The 18052-nt window shown below is 54.8% G+C and overlaps 10 protein-coding genes across 10 annotated transcripts; 5 read left to right on the top strand and 5 right to left on the bottom strand.

Annotated features, from left to right (window-relative positions):
* Positions 1–18: 18 nt before the first annotated feature.
* BO70DRAFT_366423 (alcohol dehydrogenase family protein) lies at positions 19–1642 on the bottom strand. Its single transcript, XM_025544329.1, has 5 exons — positions 1430–1642; positions 526–1304; positions 346–397; positions 255–299; positions 19–207 (listed from the first exon to the last, which is right to left on the bottom strand). The coding sequence occupies exons 1-5, from the start codon at positions 1546–1548 to the stop codon at positions 150–152; spliced, it is 1053 nt and encodes a 350-aa protein (XP_025394853.1). The 5' UTR covers positions 1549–1642; the 3' UTR covers positions 19–149.
* Positions 1643–2450: 808 nt separating this feature from the next.
* BO70DRAFT_345649 (uncharacterized protein) lies at positions 2451–4149 on the bottom strand (the record flags this gene model as incomplete). Its single annotated transcript, XM_025541506.1, has 4 exons — positions 2451–2977; positions 3254–3652; positions 3711–3981; positions 4038–4149. 4 exons carry the CDS (start codon positions 4147–4149, stop codon positions 2491–2493), a joined length of 1269 nt encoding a protein of 422 aa, XP_025394854.1. The 3' UTR covers positions 2451–2490.
* Positions 4150–4274: 125 nt separating this feature from the next.
* On the bottom strand, positions 4275–4729 carry BO70DRAFT_400708 (uncharacterized protein; the record flags this gene model as incomplete). The annotated part of the gene is made up of 2 exons (XM_025546945.1): positions 4275–4453; positions 4588–4729. 2 exons carry the CDS (start codon positions 4727–4729, stop codon positions 4275–4277), a joined length of 321 nt encoding a protein of 106 aa, XP_025394855.1.
* Positions 4730–5822: 1093 nt separating this feature from the next.
* On the top strand, positions 5823–7830 carry BO70DRAFT_366424 (acyl-CoA dehydrogenase family protein). The gene is made up of 4 exons (XM_025544330.1): positions 5823–6383; positions 6513–6763; positions 6910–7398; positions 7527–7830. Exons 1-4 carry the CDS (start codon positions 6051–6053, stop codon positions 7639–7641), a joined length of 1188 nt encoding a protein of 395 aa, XP_025394856.1. The 5' UTR covers positions 5823–6050; the 3' UTR covers positions 7642–7830.
* BO70DRAFT_323972 (hmg-CoA reductase) lies at positions 7813–9272 on the bottom strand. Its single transcript, XM_025540601.1, has 2 exons — positions 8890–9272; positions 7813–8807 (listed from the first exon to the last, which is right to left on the bottom strand). The coding sequence occupies exons 1-2, from the start codon at positions 9216–9218 to the stop codon at positions 7958–7960; spliced, it is 1179 nt and encodes a 392-aa protein (XP_025394857.1). The 5' UTR covers positions 9219–9272; the 3' UTR covers positions 7813–7957.
* Positions 9273–10413: 1141 nt separating this feature from the next.
* Positions 10414–11096, top strand: BO70DRAFT_433051 (uncharacterized protein; the record flags this gene model as incomplete). Its single annotated transcript, XM_025548376.1, has 2 exons — positions 10414–10888; positions 10948–11096. Exons 1-2 carry the CDS (start codon positions 10555–10557, stop codon positions 11094–11096), a joined length of 483 nt encoding a protein of 160 aa, XP_025394858.1. The 5' UTR covers positions 10414–10554.
* Positions 11097–11248: 152 nt separating this feature from the next.
* BO70DRAFT_400712 (uncharacterized protein) lies at positions 11249–11890 on the top strand (the record flags this gene model as incomplete). The annotated part of the gene is made up of 2 exons (XM_025546946.1): positions 11249–11618; positions 11682–11890. The coding sequence occupies 2 exons, from the start codon at positions 11249–11251 to the stop codon at positions 11888–11890; spliced, it is 579 nt and encodes a 192-aa protein (XP_025394859.1).
* Positions 11891–12827: 937 nt separating this feature from the next.
* On the top strand, positions 12828–13472 carry BO70DRAFT_419027 (uncharacterized protein; the record flags this gene model as incomplete). Its single annotated transcript, XM_025547462.1, has 2 exons — positions 12828–13188; positions 13249–13472. The coding sequence occupies 2 exons, from the start codon at positions 12828–12830 to the stop codon at positions 13470–13472; spliced, it is 585 nt and encodes a 194-aa protein (XP_025394860.1).
* Positions 13473–15113: 1641 nt separating this feature from the next.
* Positions 15114–15706, top strand: BO70DRAFT_356437 (uncharacterized protein; the record flags this gene model as incomplete). Its single annotated transcript, XM_025541936.1, has 2 exons — positions 15114–15468; positions 15534–15706. The coding sequence occupies 2 exons, from the start codon at positions 15114–15116 to the stop codon at positions 15704–15706; spliced, it is 528 nt and encodes a 175-aa protein (XP_025394861.1).
* Positions 15707–16159: 453 nt separating this feature from the next.
* BO70DRAFT_419030 (MFS transporter) lies at positions 16160–17946 on the bottom strand. Its single transcript, XM_025547463.1, has 2 exons — positions 17609–17946; positions 16160–17553 (listed from the first exon to the last, which is right to left on the bottom strand). The coding sequence occupies exons 1-2, from the start codon at positions 17906–17908 to the stop codon at positions 16264–16266; spliced, it is 1590 nt and encodes a 529-aa protein (XP_025394862.1). The 5' UTR covers positions 17909–17946; the 3' UTR covers positions 16160–16263.
* Between the last annotated feature and the right edge of the window lie 106 nt (positions 17947–18052).

Consider the following 18052-nt stretch of genomic DNA (forward strand, 5'->3'; position numbering starts at 1 on the left):
TGTTGTGGCTTGAGGAGGACTGGGAATTGTGTTTGATATTGCGGAAATAAATTTGATCAAATGCTTGATAAGAGTTCGTTAATGCATGAGAAATAACTATCATGGATTCTTCTGGGAGGACTGTCAGGATCCGACACCAGCAGCTCGGCTCACTTCCCTGCCTCGAAGATGATCTTCTGCGATCGCATGTGGTTGAAGTCATCGTACCTGGGGATTATTAGCGTCATCCGACAACTTCCAGGTCGAATACTCACGCCTGAACTGCCTGCGACAACGGCCGCACGTCCTTCACCATGAAACTGCATCTGTTAGTACGACATACGTCTCGGCCATTGGGGCACTCACTCCATAACATCTTGCTTGTCAACCAGCATATTCAGGGCGTCCTGGAAAACGCCTAACCCAGCATCAGCAATCTACAGCCAATCCCATGAACACCACGACAAATGAAACAGCAGAGTCGAGAAAACCAAGCAAACCACCAAAACAGAAAGAAAAAGAAAAGAAAAGAAAGACCGAACTTACTCTTCACCGGACACCTCCCCATCTGAATGGACAAATTCTTCGCATAGGCCTCATTCCCCGTCCAGGGAATCTCGCCATTATGCACGCCCACACTAAAGATCTTGCCCCAGGGCCGGATCATCTCAAACGCCATCCTGAGGGCACTGCTATGGCCCACGACCTCCACGGCCACATCGGCGCCCCTCCCATCCGTCACCTCCTTCACCCTCTCCCTCAACTCCTCTCCCTGCGTCTGAAAATTCCACACCTCCGCCCCGAGCTTCCTCGCACACTCCAACCTCTCCCCCACACTATCCACCGCAATGACTCGTCCCGGGTGCATCTCCAACGCACTCACGACGGCGCAAATCCCCACAGGCCCACACCCAAACACCAGCACCGTCGCATCTGTCACCTCCCTCGTCGTGAGTCCCGCAAACCCACTCACCCCGGCAAAATACCCCGTCGGGAAGATATCCGCCATCAGCACGAGCTTCTTCTCGTCTATCAGCTCGGGGGCATGCTCGAGGGTGGTGTCTGCGAGGGGCACGCGGACGTATTCGGCTTGTGCGCCGTCGAGGACGGCAGACCCGTAGAGGAGGCATTTCGTGCACCGCGAGGTGTGCCCCCGGCGGCAGTAGAAGCAGTCGCCGCAGGTGGTGGTGAAGGGGGACACGACCATGTCGCCGGGTTGGAAGTTTTTGATCGCGCTGCCGATGGACTGGATGGTACCGGTGAATTCGTGGCCCATGATGAAGCCGGTCGCGGAGGGTTGGTGGCCGCGGTAGACGTGGAGTTCACTTTATTTATTTATTTATTTATTTATTTTCAGAAAGAATGGAATGGTAAACTAGTAAGATAGAGGGAGAGGGGGAGATTTGAGCGAGGAATGAGGGGGGGGGGGGAAGGGGAGGGGGGATGATACCTTCCACATAGTGCGGTGTATCGCACCTTGACGATGGCGTCGGTCGGGGCTTGGAGTTCGGGGATGGGGCGCTCTTCCAGGGCGACTTGGAGGGGGCCTTTGAAGACGACGGCCTGCATGTTGATGGCTAAGCTTGTGGGGTGGGGATGAGGGGGGATAAGAGTATGGAGAGAGAGAGCGAGGGATGCGATGGAAGAGCGAGGAGGGAAGTTGAAGGGAAGCCTGGGAGGTGCCACACCCCCGCCTTTGGGTCTGCCGAGGTTGGGAGGAGGGGTTGGGGGGTTGCATACTACTATACTACCTAGTGGAAGCCCGGTGGTGCTACATGGGTGGGATTGTAAATAAGGGGGTGCCTTGGAAAAACTTACTCCAAAAGTATGAATGATATATACTTATCCGATGCCCTTCCATCTCTTACTTGATCTCTGCAGCAAGTTTGTCTCCGCTGTCCATGGACCCCGCCCCCCTTTTTCTCCCAAAAAAAAAATTAAAAAAAAAAAAAAAAACAACCCTGTCATCTAACCTCCAACAGCCACAGGTAGCGGTAGCGAGGATAGCGGAGACAGCCGAGTGGCTCAGTTCCAGACCGGCTATGGGCTATGGGCCCAGGACCGAGTCCACAGCAAACAGGGATAACCTGGGGCTCTGGGACCCTCAGCAGACAGACAGCAGACAGACAGCAGACAGACAGCAGACAGACAGCAGACAGTCTGACACACAGAAACTATATCAGCGACAAGTAAGATTAGCAAACGCCCATGCAGGTCGCGGATAGAGTGAGGCGGATGGGGCGCGGGTGGGGGATCTCATCGATCGAAATGCCCTTGCGTGGCACGGCACGGCTCGCCACGGTCTGGACCGTCTGCCCAGAATTCCGGACTGCCAGAAACATGAATGATGAATATCCATCTTAATACAATATCATACCATACCTACGCGAGTACCTAGGCGCTGGTTCAGATAAGATCGCGTGGACGTCTGTCTGTCTAATATGATATCATTCATTTATGTATGGAGGTTTAAGTCTAGGGCATGTCACCAACGAAGATGAGGATTCTTATTTACACTTTAGGGTTCTCGGCCGCTTTGTACCATTTCTGCTTGGATTTGGCGGACCAGATCTTCGTCTCGAAGGTCTGCTCGGGGGCGAACGGCGACGTGAACCCCGGTAATGTGCCCGCGTAGCTGGGCGAGATGTGATGACCCCCCGTGAAGGGGAGATCCGTCGAGCTGCCTGTGTCGGCGGAGGAAATGATCCGGATGAGATCGATGCTGGCGCTGCGTTCTCGGCCGCCGGAGCTGGAGGACGCCTGGGACCTCCCTGATGAGGTGGGCCGGGACTGGCTCCCGCTGGCCCCGGGCATTAGACAGCGTGGGTGCAGCGATCGGTCTTGGGCCAGCGACGAGGCGTCGCTGTTCGAGCGCGTGTCTGTTAAGGAGGCCCCGTCGGTGCTGGATGCGTTGGCGGTGTTCGGGCGGCTGTCTGGGTTGGGGCTGGGGCGCTCGGATCGGGGGTCTGGGATGGAGGGCGTGCCGGTGTTGGGTCGGCTGTCGGCGGGTCGTATGGATTTCTCCGTGCCGGTGTTGGGTCTTTCGCTGATGGATTTGGCGGATTTCGTGGACCTGGTGTATGTCGAGGCCGTGCCCATGCTGGGGCGACGGCTGTCGGGGATATATCGGTCTGCTGGGGCGGAGCTGGGCCAGCTGTCCTGCATGGGCTTGTACGGACGGCTGTCGGGGATGTATTTGATGTCGGTGGGGGGTGGGAGGTTGGGGAGAGGCTTGTCGTCGCATGTGCTGGTGGGTCTGATGCCCGGGATAGACCTGGCTTCTATCGACGCCGTGTCTGGTCGATCTGTGATGGGCCTGGTATCCGTTGAGGCCGTGTCGGCGTCTGATCTCATCTCCCCCGTCCATCTGCCATCCGACTCGGTGGCCTCCATATGTGGGCAGCCGTATGACTGGGCCCCCGTGCCTGTGTCCGCCTTGGGGCCAGTCTCGAACTCCTCGCCCTCGCGGGTATAGCACCGCGAGATCAGGTCGTTCTGGATGCAGAGAATCTTGTTAAGGGTGCGGATCAGCGCGAACTTGTACGTGATCGACATGTCCGGCTGGAGGGAGATGGTCTCGATGGCGAGTTGGTTGACGAACCCCAGACACGTGTTCATGTGCATGTATTCGATCTTCAGCGGATGCATCAAAACCTTGCCGGTATGCATTTCCCTAGTATCCCCGTCAGTGTCGGTCCAATTCGATGTTAGTGTAGCAGCACGACACGCACCCCACCTTGGCCAGATATTCCCAGTACTCGATCTCACTGGGGTCAGAGAACAGCCGCGTCAGATACCACTTCCAGAAGATCTTCCGCCGCTGCACATGCGGGCTGTCCAGGGTAAACAGGTCCTCCACCTCGCCCTCGGAGGTCGTGGTCCGCGTCCGCAACGCGCGGGCTGTGATGTCGAAGTCAAGCATCTTGGCGTACAGACGATGCGTGAGGTCGGGGAGGGCCGCCTTGAGGTATTTCGCGCCCTTGTTGAAGATAATCACGTCATCTGACGAGGTCAGCGAGGTCCATCCCCCCTCCCGGGTTCATCTTCATCTCACTCACCCTCGGTGAAGTTAAGAAAGGCCTGTAAAAACTCGATGCGTTTCCCAAAGTCCGTGTACAGATCCTTCCGCTCCGCCTTTCGGATATCGTAGGTCTTCGCTCGGTGCGGCATGATGGGTGACGACAGTTGAGACGTTCAGTGTCAACAGTAGACCAGTAGGCTGGCAGGCTGCAGTCTCGCCGCAGCGTGGCCGGCGAGGTTCGGGCGGATTATATCTGGCAGCCCCTGGAAGGATTTTAGGCCCACACGCGACTACCCTGCGCCGTAGCGATGGGTGCCCTAGCAGAGCGTAGCTGCGGCTGAGGGGCGCGGATGGGGACACCGTCCGCCTGACGTTGTCGACTGGCGACCCCCTGCCGTGTCGGCGAGCCCATCGTACCCGCCGCGTGGGGAACACCGCCGCAGAGACTTCGTGCTGATCTGGAAGTGGTGGAGACTCAGGATAGGATCTCGGGCAGGCCGGAGGCGATTGTCCGAGGCGGTTCGTCCAGCACCAATGATGCGCCGGCCGATGGATTAGGATTAATTAAGCCAACGACGCGCCCCCACCTTCGCCGTGGGTGGGACTGGCCAGACTCCAGTGTTCAGCTGCGCCGCGGAATCCCTGGGTTCGCAGGTTCGCAGGACACACGAGCAGCCTGGAGGGGATCATCGGAGCCGTCGGATATTTCTCTGATTTCCTGTGCGTCATGATTCGTGGGGGGGGGAGGTGTTGGAGTCGCCGGTCTGTGCTGGTTTGTTGGAGCCCCTGGGGCAAACTGTCATCGTCTCTTGGCACGGGTCCGTTTCATCTCGTCTGTCGCCTGTCGTCTCACGTCAACATCGTGTCATCGTGCCCCGTCGACAGGGGGTAACCAGGCTGACTGGCTTCAGCTGGGGGATCTCGAGCCGAGGACCGGATGATCTGTCACCTATGATGGGTGGATGTCTCGCGCGTTCGAGATCGAGGTCAGGATGATCAGGCACCGCAGACAGGGATGGGGCGAGATGGGCCAAGGCAGCATGATCATGCCACCGGGTGGTTCAGTCTTCCATAATCCATTGTTGTTCTCTTGACTAGTACTAGCATTCTTAGCACCCTTAGCCTTCTAGGGCTCTATCCTGCGATCCCACTAGGCCCGTTCAGGCAGTCACGGAGGGTGGACGTGGTCGGGCGTGGCCAATCGGCGTGACGGTTTAAGATTGGCCTGAATCAGGCTGCGGAACAATTACCCGACCGCGGGTGTGAACTGGCAGCAACAGAGACGGTGTCAGTGCCGGGTACTGTACACTGAGTACTACTCACTCCGTAGAAGGGAGGGTGCGAGTGCGAGTGCGTGTCCAGTGATCCCTGTCCCAACGCGACTCGCTCGCTTGGGACATGGTTCGCACCGTCGGGGATGGCAATTTCCCCATAGGCGGCTAAGGCCGGCCTAATGTACACCATCACACCATCCCTGCGCCGCAGCCGGGAGATGAAATGAGGGCAAGCAAACCCAAGCGTCCATAGTAGTATCTAGTCCCATCTGCCGGCTGTCAGGTATGTCAGGTACCTATCTACCATTCAGGCCTCAGGGGAACAATGGCATTCGGAAAGTGCCGTGCGTCCGTTCCGGACACCTGACACGGACACGGACTCCGCTCCATCTCGCTGACGCTCTAGAGCGGCCGAGCCAGGGCCGGCCTGCGACCGTGCCAGTTAAGACTTTGGCTGTCAATTGATATCTAACCATCTATCCCAGATTGGAAATCACCTGGAGATTAATCCATCCTCGTACTTGCTTTCTTTGCCTGATCCCGTGAGGGTCACAAACTAGAGGGAGATCATGTGCCTCACGTGACCGGAGGCGAGCCTCGGCCCCGAGGGAGTTGCGATGCGGGGAAGGGAAGGAGGGCCGATGATCCCCGACTGGTCGCATTTCTCGTCCACCTCCTGATCTCATCGCCTTCTCCATCTCCTTCTCCATCTCCTCTCACTCACTCACTCACTCACGCGCCGGTCGCATTCCTCCTCCACCACCACCACCACCACCATGTCCCAACCCCCCACCAACCCGATCCCGTTCTCCGAACCGCCCTACCTCTGCGGCCTCCCCTCACCATACTACACCGCCAGCCACCGACGATTCCAAAAAGCCTGTCGCGACTTCATGTGGGAGCATCTGCTCCGCCACGCCCTGGAATACGAGAGGGCCGGGGAGGTGCCAGAGCATGTGTACACGACGTTCTGCAAACATAACATGCTGCTCCCGAACATGGGGGCGCCGTTGCCGGTGGAATGGCTGCACCGACTCGGGATATATGATATCCTGGGGGTGAAAGTGGAGGAGTGGGATTATATGTATTCGGGGATATATTTTGATGAGGTATTTCATCTCAATTTACACAGTCAACCTCTCATCCATCCATCCATCCATCCACGTTTATCCAAGATCCAATTTCTATTGTCCGATATGCAACATCCAGAATCGCTAACAGACTGTCTGCAACAACAGCTCGCTCGCTCCGGCCTCGCCGGCCCCGGATCCTCGCTAAACGCAGGCTTCACGTTCGCCATCCCGCCGATCCTCAAGTACGCCAGTCCCGAATTCCAAGAGCGGTTTCTCCCCGAGCTCCTCACGGGGCAGAAGCGGTGCTGCATCGCCATCACGGAGCCGGAGGCCGGCAGCGACGTGGCCAACATCACCACGACGGCGACCAAGACTGCCGATGGGAAATATTATATCGTGAATGGGACGAAGAAATGGTACCCTCCCTCCTCATTTCCCCGTCGCTTATCCCATCCACCGTCTTCTGAAAGAATGGAAATTGAATAATGAAGAGAGGACACGCAACAGGTGGAACGAAGAGAACTACAGAAGGGACAAGATAATAATGGCAGTAATAAAACAGGATAACAAACGGCATCTGGTCCTCCTACGCCACCATGGCCGTGCGCACCGGCCCCCCGGGCGCCGCCGGCCTCTCCGTCCTGCTGGTCCCCCTCCAAAACCAACCCGGGGTAAGCATGCGCCGCCTGCACGTAAGCGGCCAACTCACCAGCGGCACCACATACATAACCCTCGAGGACGTCCACGTGCCGGTAACCAACCTGATCGGGCCCGAAAACCACGGAATGCAAATCATCATGAAGAACTTCAACCACGAGCGCCTCTCGATCGCGGTCGGGGTAACCCGATCCGCGCGGGTGGCCCTCTCAACCGCATTCGCCTACTGTCTCCGGCGGGAAGCGTTCGGGAAGGCCCTGATGGAGCAGGCAGTCGTCAGGCATCGTCTTGCGAAAGCGGGGGCGGAGCTGGAGACCATGTGGGCATTTCTGGAGCAGCTGCTATACCAGCTTTGCCATTTGGAGAAGGAGGAGGCGGATCGGAGACTTGGGGCGTGACGGCCTTGGCGAAGGCGAAGGCGGGGATGGTGTTGAATGAGTGTGCGCAGTGCGCGGTGTTGTTGTTTGGGGGGGCGGGGTTTACGCGCTCCGGGCAGGGCGAGTTGGTTGAGGCCATCCTGAGGGAGGTGCCCGGGGCGAGGATCCCTGGCGGGAGTGAGGATGTCTTGTTGGATCTGGCGGTGAGGCAGTTGGTGAAGATTTATACCAGGGGGGAGGGGGAGAAGGCGAGGATGTAGAGATTCTTTTCGAGATCTCGGGGTTTGGCTAGCTTACTGTGATTTAAAGGGAGGGCTTCCAGTTTACAAGGTAATTGTGGGTCTGGTTTGTGGATTAATTTGGAGTTACAGGTATGGTGCTCAGATGCAGCTTCATGTATATCGCGTGTTTCGGAGCTTATGACAGAGGTTCATTTATACTGAAGTTTGGTGGATTGGACTGCTGTATCACTTGTGCAAGCTAGCTGGGGTAGTGTTAGATGGTGGTTAATCGAGGTCACGAGTCTCCTTAGGTACGTCTACATATCGCTACACCAGTATCGAGCTCACAAGTTGCCTAGATCTTCGCACTCCCAGCCTTCCTCCGCAGCCGATCATGGCTCTGCGCAAAGGTATCATTCGTAAACGCCGCAATGGTACTAACATCCAAGGCGAGCGCAAACGCGACCACCAGCCCAGCCAGCCGTCTCTTCTTCCCGCGCCCATTGCACTTCAAGATCTCGAGACCCTCCCGCTGGGAGTCCAGATGCGTGCCCCCACCCACCGTCCCCACTGGAAGAGACGGCACATACAACGACAGCGTCAGCACCTTCGTCTCGAAGTCATACTCCGGCGTGAGCTGATTCCAACACGCCTCCGCCACACTCGCCACGTCCTGGCCAGTCGCGATGAACATCGCCGCCACGACGTTCATCGCATTCGCCCCATTGCCGTGGATCCCCGCCCGGATCCCCCCGTTTACCATGCCCGTGAAGGTCTGGTGCAGCTGTTCCGTCGAGCAGCCGAGTGTGGCGCGTGCGACTTCATTGGTGATCGATCCCCATGCCATTGCTTCTACCCCCCGCGGGTGGTTGACGGTGTTGGTCCAGCTGGATTTCTTGTCCGAGGAGAGGCTTCCTTCGAGGATGAAGGCTTGGATGTTGAGGGGTTTGGATCTGTCGGATGAGAGCAGCCAGTGGCATGCGCGGTGCGTGGCAATCGATACCATGTTTTGTCCCGCTGCGTCGCCGCTCGTGTAGTTGAAGTGGACGTGTGTGGTGGATCCGATTACCGTTGGGGTTAGGGATAGAAGTTGGAGATGTCGGCTGCTGGATTCGGCCACCTTGGTGAGCTCGCTCTGGAATGAGGGGACTTGTCGCGCGAAGGCCAGTGCCGAGGCCGGTGAGGTGAACTTGAATGCGGGTGTTCTGGTATCCTTTTAGTGTCCCACTTCTGTGAATGTTGTTTTTTTTTTTTTTTCCTCTGGGAGATTTTTATCGCTAGACGTACCTCGACATGCCATCACTCAAGGTTTCGAAATGAATTCCCCCGCATTGATTGAACGCCTTGCACCCGCGACTGCAGCTCGCCACTAGGGCTGCCTCCGTGGTGGCCAGCGGCGCGTACACATCCTCGCCCTCGCCCTCACCCTCACCCTCACCAGGTGCTCCGGACTCATGCACTCGCAACGGCCCAACCAGACCCACGGGCACCCGGGTGAAGCCGATGAAATTCTCGATGTGGATCTGCGACGGATCACTTTGATGGTCGGTGATGTGTTTCAGGTCCTTCATGACCTCGTTGAATTGGGACTTGGTTTTGTCGTGTCGCGAAGCCATGGCTGGGTAGGCAATGAGGGGCGCAGATGCGAGTATGGGGAATTTTGAGATAAGCGATGGGAGTGAGCTGGCTATATGTCTCTCGGCTCGAGTCGGTCAAGCTGTCCTGTACAATGCATGTTTGCCATGCAGCTGCGCGGGGGCGTCAATTGCGGTGCCGATCGTGCTGGGGTTATCGCTGTCTGATGCCCATTCCGGAGCCGAGATTAGACTCGGCCTCGTGTTGATAGGCCCATGGGGTGAGATGGCTGGCTGAGGCGTGGTTGCTGACGAATCGGATTGGCCGTGGCCGTGGCCGTGTTCGTCCGTGCGCATTTAGGGTACATGACATCATGGGACGCTTTTAGGATGCGGAACCATGGGTCTGGCAAACAAAGGAGATGGAGATGGAGATAAGGTTGCGGTATACGATGCGGACCGCCGCGGAGAGTCGAGTTGTCATTTTGCCGGAAAATGCATTTGACTTGGTGATTCGCGATTTCTGGTCTTGGGATCGGAGATGGGCGTCATACTCTTCGCTGACATGTGCAAACGGGCTAACCCAGTAATTCATGAAGGTATGGGCTGTCACTGTGGCAAAGTATATACTCCTTGCCCAGGCTTCGGGATAGGCTCTGACAAAGAAGCAAATGATACACTGGTTCAGTTGTCTCAGAGGTTCTGACAAATAGATACCTACCCAGGCGACAGGAGAAATCCCCTCCCAGGTGTTGAAGACCTGACACCGGATTATCGGATCACATGACCCACTCAGTTCCTGGAGATACAGTGTCGTAGGAAATCCCCAGACACGGCTGGGGTATTCTCTGACTCGAAGTCATCTTGCAATTGCATGTCAGCTTCTTCGGACAATGGCCAATCGAAAAATCTCGCGTCTTTGTCGGGGTTTCCCGCTCTTTGTCGGTAGGATATCTCCGTGGATAAGGCTACTCAATCTAAAAATTTCTTTGACCAGGTACTAGGTATCTTCCTTTGGCCTCAGCTGCCAGCTCTGGCATTTTGACATGGTGCATGTCTGATGGAAGATAGCTGCCGCAAAAGGAGAACTCCCTGCTATAGGCCCTGACAGCACCTATCTTTGCGGCCGATTCCCCCAATGGCCTGGAAGATGCCTGGTGTCCAGGTAGGGCAGCACCACGGTGGAGAGGCACTCGCCGGTGTTTGGCGGATATTTTATACAGGGGAGATCACTGACTCGGACAATCCTTGAACTTATATAAATAAAACCTCGTCGCTACATGAATCGTTGCTACATTCGGAAGGCAAATTCCAGCTCCTCGATCCACTCCAGCCCCACCGACCTAATTAACATTCACATTCCAGTTGACCGTCAACCATGAAAATGGACCCTCCTGCCCATATCGACTGCTTCATATGGGGAGAAATGAGACGTGTAATGGACGTTGGTAGGGACAATTATCGCCCGCAAATTGAAGCCACCTTGGATCGGATCGACGAGCACCTGAGACAGGTGGTTAGGCTTGGCCTTAAAAGGGACAAAGACTGGGCTTTACGCCGCGAGAATCAGTTGAACTCTGTTTTTGGGAAAATCGAGCGGGCTGGCATGTTTGATCAACCGTCTATCTCCTCTAAGCGTCCGCTTCTACCCGTCCAGGTAGCCTACTATGCTAAGAATATGGAGGATATAATTGCAAACTGCGCAAATATCGGTAAGTTCCACCACGCTTAACCTTCGGAAACCTCCGGACAGGTACTAATGGCCTTATAGCTATGGATATCTCCGAGAGGACCCCCGTCGGAGACTTCCTCAAGCGCGTGACCGATGAGCTGCGCGACGCGGAGGGCGTTTTCACGGACATGTTGCTTTGCCTGGAAGATGAACTGTGCCGTCGTCGACGACCACTCTGGGATGAGTGAGCCTCTATAAAGAAGGCCTTCTCCCCCCTCTCTTATATAGTTCATTCAATTGAATTTTATTCACCACAACTCCCTTGTCTTCATCATTCGTATACTCCGCCTGCCCCCCCTCTCAGGTAACCATACTTCGACATTTGTATACCACCACCGTCATGAAGCCCAAGCGTCCGCAATACGTCCCTCTCGATGTCTGGGACTTGATCCTGAAAATTATGCATGCCCACGAGGCAGACACGTATCGGGAATATGCGAGACATAGATCCTACCTCGAGCAAGATATCCAGGACAAGATCTATTACATCGAGAGAGAACTGGCGATCTGCATCAAGCTTGTCAACTCGCCCGTCATGGAAGATGACTGGGCCCGCAACTCCTTCGAAGCCTTTTATCAGGTAATCATGAAGATCGATGAGATGGGCAGGCTCGGGCCGGGCGAAAACTTCGCTCATGCCCCCGAGGCTGTCATCCTCTATGGGTTTCTCTATCTGCTAAAGAAAGCAGCGGTTAAGTGTCGCGTTGTCGGTACGTTTGCCTCCTCGACTAAACCCCATGAAGACCCCTCGAAAGATACTAATCGAGAACTAGGGAGGAATCCGAAAGGGTACAACGGTGAAACCGAGGAGGAAGATGACATTGACCATCCTTTACACGGGGTGTACCTGGCAGGCCAGAGCCGCGCCCGCTACACAAAGGAAGCTGTCAAGGCGAAGGCACGATTCCAGAGGCTATTGGATGCCTTGATTAAATGGGAATACAGCGGGCGAGATCCGTATTTCCGTGCCATGACCGTGTAGAGTGTCGAGGTCGCTGGTATGTTGTCATCGTATTGTGTAGCCTAGCTAGAGTCACCTTGCCTACAATCAATATTGATCTACCACCCTAATTTCTCCCTTGATGCTTTTATGTAGTCTATACAAATTGTAAGCCCGGGTCTCTTACCACCATGTCCTCTAAATATGTTTATCTCTTCCTAGGCTGATTTGGCATCATTGTCTTGTCCCTGAGTGTGCCATCTGTGAATCTTTGGATGGCTGTAAACTTATAGTACGTCTGTTTCCTACCGATGCTTCCGCAGCCTCATACCCTCGATTGCGATTGATATACCTTGCCCCGGTTCGAGTAATAGTCTGATCCCAATGGAAATCTGCCACGTGTCAGTGGTATCATTACCGTTTATCCTATCCATCCATTTAATTATAATACCTTTTCCCGGAGTCTCTCCAATTCCAGCAGAGTGGGTTCTGTCAAAACGACCGAGGCAAAAGGAGAGCTCCCCACCTGGCCTCTGACGAAGAGGGATCGTATGGTCCTGACACAAAAGGAGGACCCCTCGCCCCGGCCTTCCTCCAAATGCCGCAACATTCACGAAGGTTTCCGGGTCTTTATTATAGGGGGTTTAGTGAATGACTATCACTAGTTCCTGCCCGCCTTCTGGACAAATGACCTTTCATCATCGCCCTCTCTAGAGGGGTTCCCATCTCTCTCTTCCCATGGACAGGAAGACTGCTGGTGCAAAAGGAGAAGTCCTCATCCTCAGCCCCCGGAAGAGGCGTGAATACTGGTTTAACCCACAGGCACACGCAGTCTCAGTCTCACCACCTGATAGGGCTGGCTCTGGCATAAATAGTGCTGTATTCCCTCCTCTTGTGTACTACACCATCCAGGGATTAGGTCTGGCTCACCTCCGCACAACCCGTTTTATCCCGTCCTCCCATCCGTCATTCCTACAAGATGCCTGACACCCGTCCTGCTCATAGCACCATATTCCCCGACTGGAGAATCGAGCAGGTCCTTGTGAACTGCAATGGATTTTTCGGCGCAAACACTCGAGGCGATCCCCCCTACTTCATCCGCGAATCAATTATGAAGTGCCAGACGCATCTATCATGGTGTATCAAACTTAAGAAGGCTCCGGAGCGTTTTGAGAATTGGGCTAGGAAACGCTCTCAAGACTTGGAGGACCTCGTCACTGGCCTTATCGCGAAACGACTCTTCATCACCCCAGGCTCACCAACATTGAACGTCGAGCGTGCCCTGGTGGGCATGCTTGTGATCGCTCTGGTCCCCGTGGCGGAGATGATCTACAACCTTGGTATGGGTCCCCCCCACCCAAATGAACCATGCCCTCCCACTGACACTAACACTATAATAGCGGCTGGCGTGAAGCCTATAGATGAATTTATCTTCCACGATCATCCGATGACCTACTTGAGTCTTCCTGGAGATCTTGAGCCGGACCTGCTACGACGGCTGATGCAGCGGTTCGATGGCCTTATGGACATGTGTGTGCTGGCTGAGGCCAGCATGGCCAGGATGTCGCAGAGAACTGATGACTGCTTCGCATTCTACGAGCAACTGTTCAAACGAGTCGCCTGATTTCAGTTGTCATCTGTGGCTTGGTTGATGTGGGGGTAGGCAAGCTGTCGCTTTCCTTGTGTACTCTTTTCTGGCACGAGGCCTCTTCTTTTCTCAGTGGTCTCATCTTGATGGGAAGGATGGGATCCGTTCTCTCTCTGGTGTCTTCTTCGTTGTGCGGGCTTTTCTCTTTGTTTTAGATTTCAGACTTTGTTTTGTTTCCTATATCATTTTGCCCGTATTCGACGTGTATTGTTGTTGTTGTATTCCGCTTGTATCATACGTTCATTATAGGTGTATTATCCTGTATTCTGCTTACATTGCGGGCGCGCTTTGGTTCCAAACTGCCGCCAGGATATAGAATGACTTTTTTCTTTCTCTGTTGAAGGATTTTAGGAATCTCTTTTATTATTCATTTTTCTTCATTTATTTTTCATTTGATGATGCGAATTAGAGTATAATTCTCTGACCACAGGCGATGGTTTCCCGGTCTTAGCCCAGTCGCGGCGTATGCACTGTCTCTGTTCAATAAATAGCCCTAAGTTGCCAGCAGCCATTACCGGTAGTCTTCATTTCTTGACTTACTATACTACATGATGAGTATGGACTTGTAACCCTAGACCGGGACGTAAAACTCGTCTCTTTTTATCACTGCTGGCAATAAACAGCCTTCTTCCCTGTCATCTTCACATCCAGCTTGAAATCGAGTTGTTCGAACTACCAAGCGAAGCGCTTTACCCCTTTTCTCTTTCCAATCATACAACAAATGCACCGGATGTTGAGACTGTTGGGTCATCTCCCGGGAATCCTGCGCGAGCGTTCCTTTTGCCTCGCTAGCCTACAGTGGCGAGTTTCAAGCTGGGCTCAGCCAGCAGACCCGTGTCTATGATGCCCTCGAACCGCCGCATGAGCCATTCCGGCATAGTCCAGTGGTCATCATTGACCCCAAGCCAGATGATAAGGTCCGGCTAGAAGGTCGCTGAAGCAAAAGGGGCACACCCCGCTTAGGGCTTTCTAGGAATTCTTGACAAGGTTACTCACATGCAGTGCTCTGCTCTGCGAAGAGCGGTATAATATTGTCTCAAGCTGCATTCTCCTTCCCAATTGTTCAGGGAACATCTGGATGCTTAGCGGCAGTTACCCCCTTCGTGGCCGAACGTTCTGCTCTCTAGTACTCGAAGTCAAGACCCGTCCCATCTAAATTGGGCTTTGGTGTATGGAGAACTCCGGCACATCTGTCAGGACAGTTTCTTCGTTTTCCGGCAATTCTCCTTTTGCCGCAGTGAGATTCCGTCGCCACTAAAGAAAGAGCAGGGGAACTTCCTGCCTAGAAAGTTATCGGAACATCGGTTTAGTGTTCCTGACAGGATCCCAGCCGGCAAGCGACAGAGTAGGCCGTTGATTTTCAATCCCTGGACTAGTATGATGGAAAGACCCTTGTTGTTGACCTCAGCTCACAGCAATCATCCGGTATTCGCCGCTGAGGATATGACCGGTAAGGCCTCCTGGGATGAGAATATAAACAGGGCCATCTTTCCTCTGCTATCCCTGTCATCAACCATCTGTCCCGTACGTCTCCAGCGACCTCTCCCCGTAGATCTGTTCTCTGTCCCCCTGTCCCCCTTTTGACTATTTCGATACCTCCGTTCGACTCTGTTCATCATGCCTAGCTTGGATATTTCTGCTGAGAGGTTTAGTGAGGCGTACGGAGCCCTCAGAGACGTCATGAGAGGGCGAAGACAGAGGAACCCGCGCGAAGAAATCGTTGGCGCGTTTCGAGACGCCCGTTCCTCTCTGCGACGTTGCCTCCAGGAGGCCCCGGAGAATAGTCCCGTGTTCGAGGATGACTGGCTGCACATGCGCATCGAGGATCTCGAGGGCATCACGGGCAGATTGGAATCCCGTGGCTTTCTGCACCGACCAAGCCATCAGACCCCCTTTTACCCACACGAGGCGATCTTTGGCCCGTTTGCCATGGCCTTGAAAGTCCTTGCAAGGGCTTGCCGCGCTCTCGCTAGTATGTCCCCCCCCTCTCTCTCTCCGATGCATGGGAGCAAGTGTACTAATATAACTCTACTATAGCTGATGACGAGGTCACCACGCCCTCTCGTGAGGATGAGCTGAATCCCCTCGATCCGTCGCATGTCTGTGAGGAGGGCCAACTGGCATACGTCATGGACAAGTTCTTGTCCATTTTGGACTACTTGATTGTTCTGGAAAGCTGCTTGAGTGATCCCCCGAACCCCATGCGCTAATTTGAATTTGTTGCCTAGTCCTTGATTGTGGTGATGGATTGATTTTTCCTGTTACTCTGTTTGTTGCACCCGCCGTTGTCTCCATCGCGGTTGTGGCTGCTCTTGTCTCTGTTTTGTTTCCTTGTTTTCGGCTTACACCCCTCCCCTCCCCTCCCGCCGCCTGCTTTTCCATGCACCCACTCTTTTCCGATAATCATCGATCTTTGTAGAATGCATTGATTACATCGCGAAAGATCTATCAATACCATTTGCAGGAAACGTAGAGTTGCCTCGTTCCAGACAAGTCAATCAAACTGGATGGGTCCAGGATGTCCAGATATTAGTGACGATGCAGATTTAGGATAGGGGAGTTCTCCGATTCTCGCAATGCCTCATCAGGATCCAGGAAGTATGAATGGTCCCTTGTAACTTTTGTATTTCATTATCCATCGTATAATCGTAGCTATGATATGCCTCTTTAGCAAACTGTTACGGCCATGTCAAACCTTCGTATGTGTTGTGTCGACCAGATAAAGCACCCTTGTAGAATGAAACAAAGGATGTCAGAGCAACCCCATTCAACGCGAGTGCTGGGCCCGTTTGTCCTCCTTCTCCCTCTCATTTCGAAGCCGCCTCTGCCGCCATGTGATCCCCGATCGCATCATGATCCACAGGGTCGGCGACGCAGCCAACGAAATCAAGGCCAAGGTCGTATACGCCCAGCCCTTCCCCATCGCGTCACTCATGGGTGTGATAGCAGCAGATGCCGCAGCACCGAGTTCACACCGGAAGAGGTTGTTGGCAGCCGTTGCGGCGGCGGAGCGTCCCGGCCAGAGGTCGACCATCAGCGCATTCAGCACTTGCGATGTGGCATTCAGCGCCCATCCGCAGATGAACAGTAGGACAATCGGGACGGCCAGATTCACTTTACGGCCTAGCACCCAGCCGTAGGCGACCATTGACACCAGACTCATGTAGTACAACGGCAAGGCGACTTGCAGCCGGACCTTCTCGATGTTGAAATCGGTAATGTCCTGTTTGATGTTGCGAATGACGGGCATACCCGCTCGAGCTGCGTGCCGTCGGTAGTTCCAGTCCACCAGACGACCGGTCGTGAATGCGGATAGGATGCCTCCCGCGCCGATGGGGATGTACATCAGTCCGGTTTCGATGTTGTTGAGGTGATAGACTTGGTGGAAGGATGTCGTTGCTCCAGTCATCACCGCGTAAAAGCCCGCGAACATCAAACCGGTCGCCAGGAGAACGGCCCCCGTCTCGAGGTCGACCACCACCCGCAGCGTTGGCATTGGGGAAGGAATCTTGAATGCGTAGTTTTGGCGAACCTCTGCTATCTTGGCTTCTTCCACTACGAGACCCTGTGCTTTCCGGTTTCGATGCCGAATCAGATCGCTCAGAGACTGATTCAGCGCCGGTGGAGGAACGGAACCATCCGCCACGACCTTGCGGCACGTCTCGGGAAGAAATAGGGCCAGCAGAGCGAAGAAGGCACCCGAGAATATGAGGAGAAACCAGAATAGCCAGTGCCAGTTCAAATATTGACTGAGTAGTCCACCAATGATCGGGGACAGGGACGGACCCAGCATGCTTCCCAGAGAGGCAAAGGCAATATATGTCCCCCTTTCCGCGGAGGTGACTAGATCACCCACGAGCCCATTGGCAAGCGCGACTGTCCCACTGCTCCCCGCACTTTGTAGACATCGCAGGCCAAGAAGGGCACCGTAGCTGTTCTGCAGTCCGAGACCGAGGTTGGCCGCGAGGTAGATGGTGAAGCAGATGATGTATGCTGGTCGTCTGCCGGCCGTATCGGAGAAACCAGCGATCAACATGGGGGCAACACCCTGCATTATCTGGTCCCAAAGGCACCTGTCAGCTCCGACTCACTTCATTTCGTTGGATACTCACCAGGTATGTTGTCACCGTCAGATCAATCTTGGCGGTGGTCACATTCAGCGCCTGTGCAATCGTGTCCAGTGCGGGGAAGTAGATGCTCGACGACAGCGGCGAGAAGAAGCTCGCGAGCGAGCCCAGAGCCACCATGGCCCTCTTCTGGTTGACGGTAAAGACGGAGAAGACTTCATACTGGGCAGCGCTATCTTCCTTGGGCCCATTCTCCGGGTCTGAGGTGCTGGTCTCGTCGGGGCTCTCCCGGGGTTGGGCCACTATGGGCGAATGCGACGGATCGGGGGTGTTAGAGGAGGCCATTTCTGCGGGATGGCGTGGATCCGCCTGCTCCAGCGGTGTTGCCATGGCTTTTATACGTGCAGGCGAGAGCGTGCGATGGCGAAAGTCAAAGCAGGAAGGAGATGTGGGAGACAAGCAGCGAGGCAACTGCTCGGCAGGCCTCAA

The sequence above is a fragment of the Aspergillus heteromorphus genome, assembly GCF_003184545.1.
Source record: "Aspergillus heteromorphus CBS 117.55 chromosome Unknown BO70scaffold_43, whole genome shotgun sequence".
NCBI classification, from domain to species: Eukaryota; Fungi; Ascomycota; class Eurotiomycetes; order Eurotiales; family Aspergillaceae; genus Aspergillus; species Aspergillus heteromorphus.

Bases quoted from the DNA above. Each gene is read 5' to 3' on its own strand.
- BO70DRAFT_419030 (XM_025547463.1), bottom strand. From the start codon at position 17,908: ATGGCCTCCTCTAACACCCCCGATCCGTCGCATTCGCCCATAGTGGCC. The intron at 17,554-17,608 runs GTGAGTATCCAA...CTTTGGGACCAG, and splicing joins TGACGGTGACAACATACCTG to ATAATGCAGGGTGTTGCCCC.
- BO70DRAFT_366424 (XM_025544330.1), top strand. From the start codon at position 6,051: ATGTCCCAACCCCCCACCAACCCGATCCCGTTCTCCGAACCGCCCTAC. The intron at 6,764-6,909 runs GTACCCTCCCTC...GTAATAAAACAG, and splicing joins GTGAATGGGACGAAGAAATG to GATAACAAACGGCATCTGGT. The intron at 7,399-7,526 runs GTGACGGCCTTG...GGCCATCCTGAG, and splicing joins GCGGATCGGAGACTTGGGGC to GGAGGTGCCCGGGGCGAGGA.
- BO70DRAFT_323972 (XM_025540601.1), bottom strand. From the start codon at position 9,218: ATGGCTTCGCGACACGACAAAACCAAGTCCCAATTCAACGAGGTCATG. The intron at 8,808-8,889 runs GTACGTCTAGCG...AAAGGATACCAG, and splicing joins TTGAGTGATGGCATGTCGAG to AACACCCGCATTCAAGTTCA.
- BO70DRAFT_366423 (XM_025544329.1), bottom strand. From the start codon at position 1,548: ATGCAGGCCGTCGTCTTCAAAGGCCCCCTCCAAGTCGCCCTGGAAGAG. The intron at 398-525 runs GTAAGTTCGGTC...ATGCTGGGTTAG, and splicing joins GGGGAGGTGTCCGGTGAAGA to GCGTTTTCCAGGACGCCCTG. The intron at 208-254 runs GTGAGTATTCGA...AATAATCCCCAG, and splicing joins TTGTCGCAGGCAGTTCAGGC to GTACGATGACTTCAACCACA.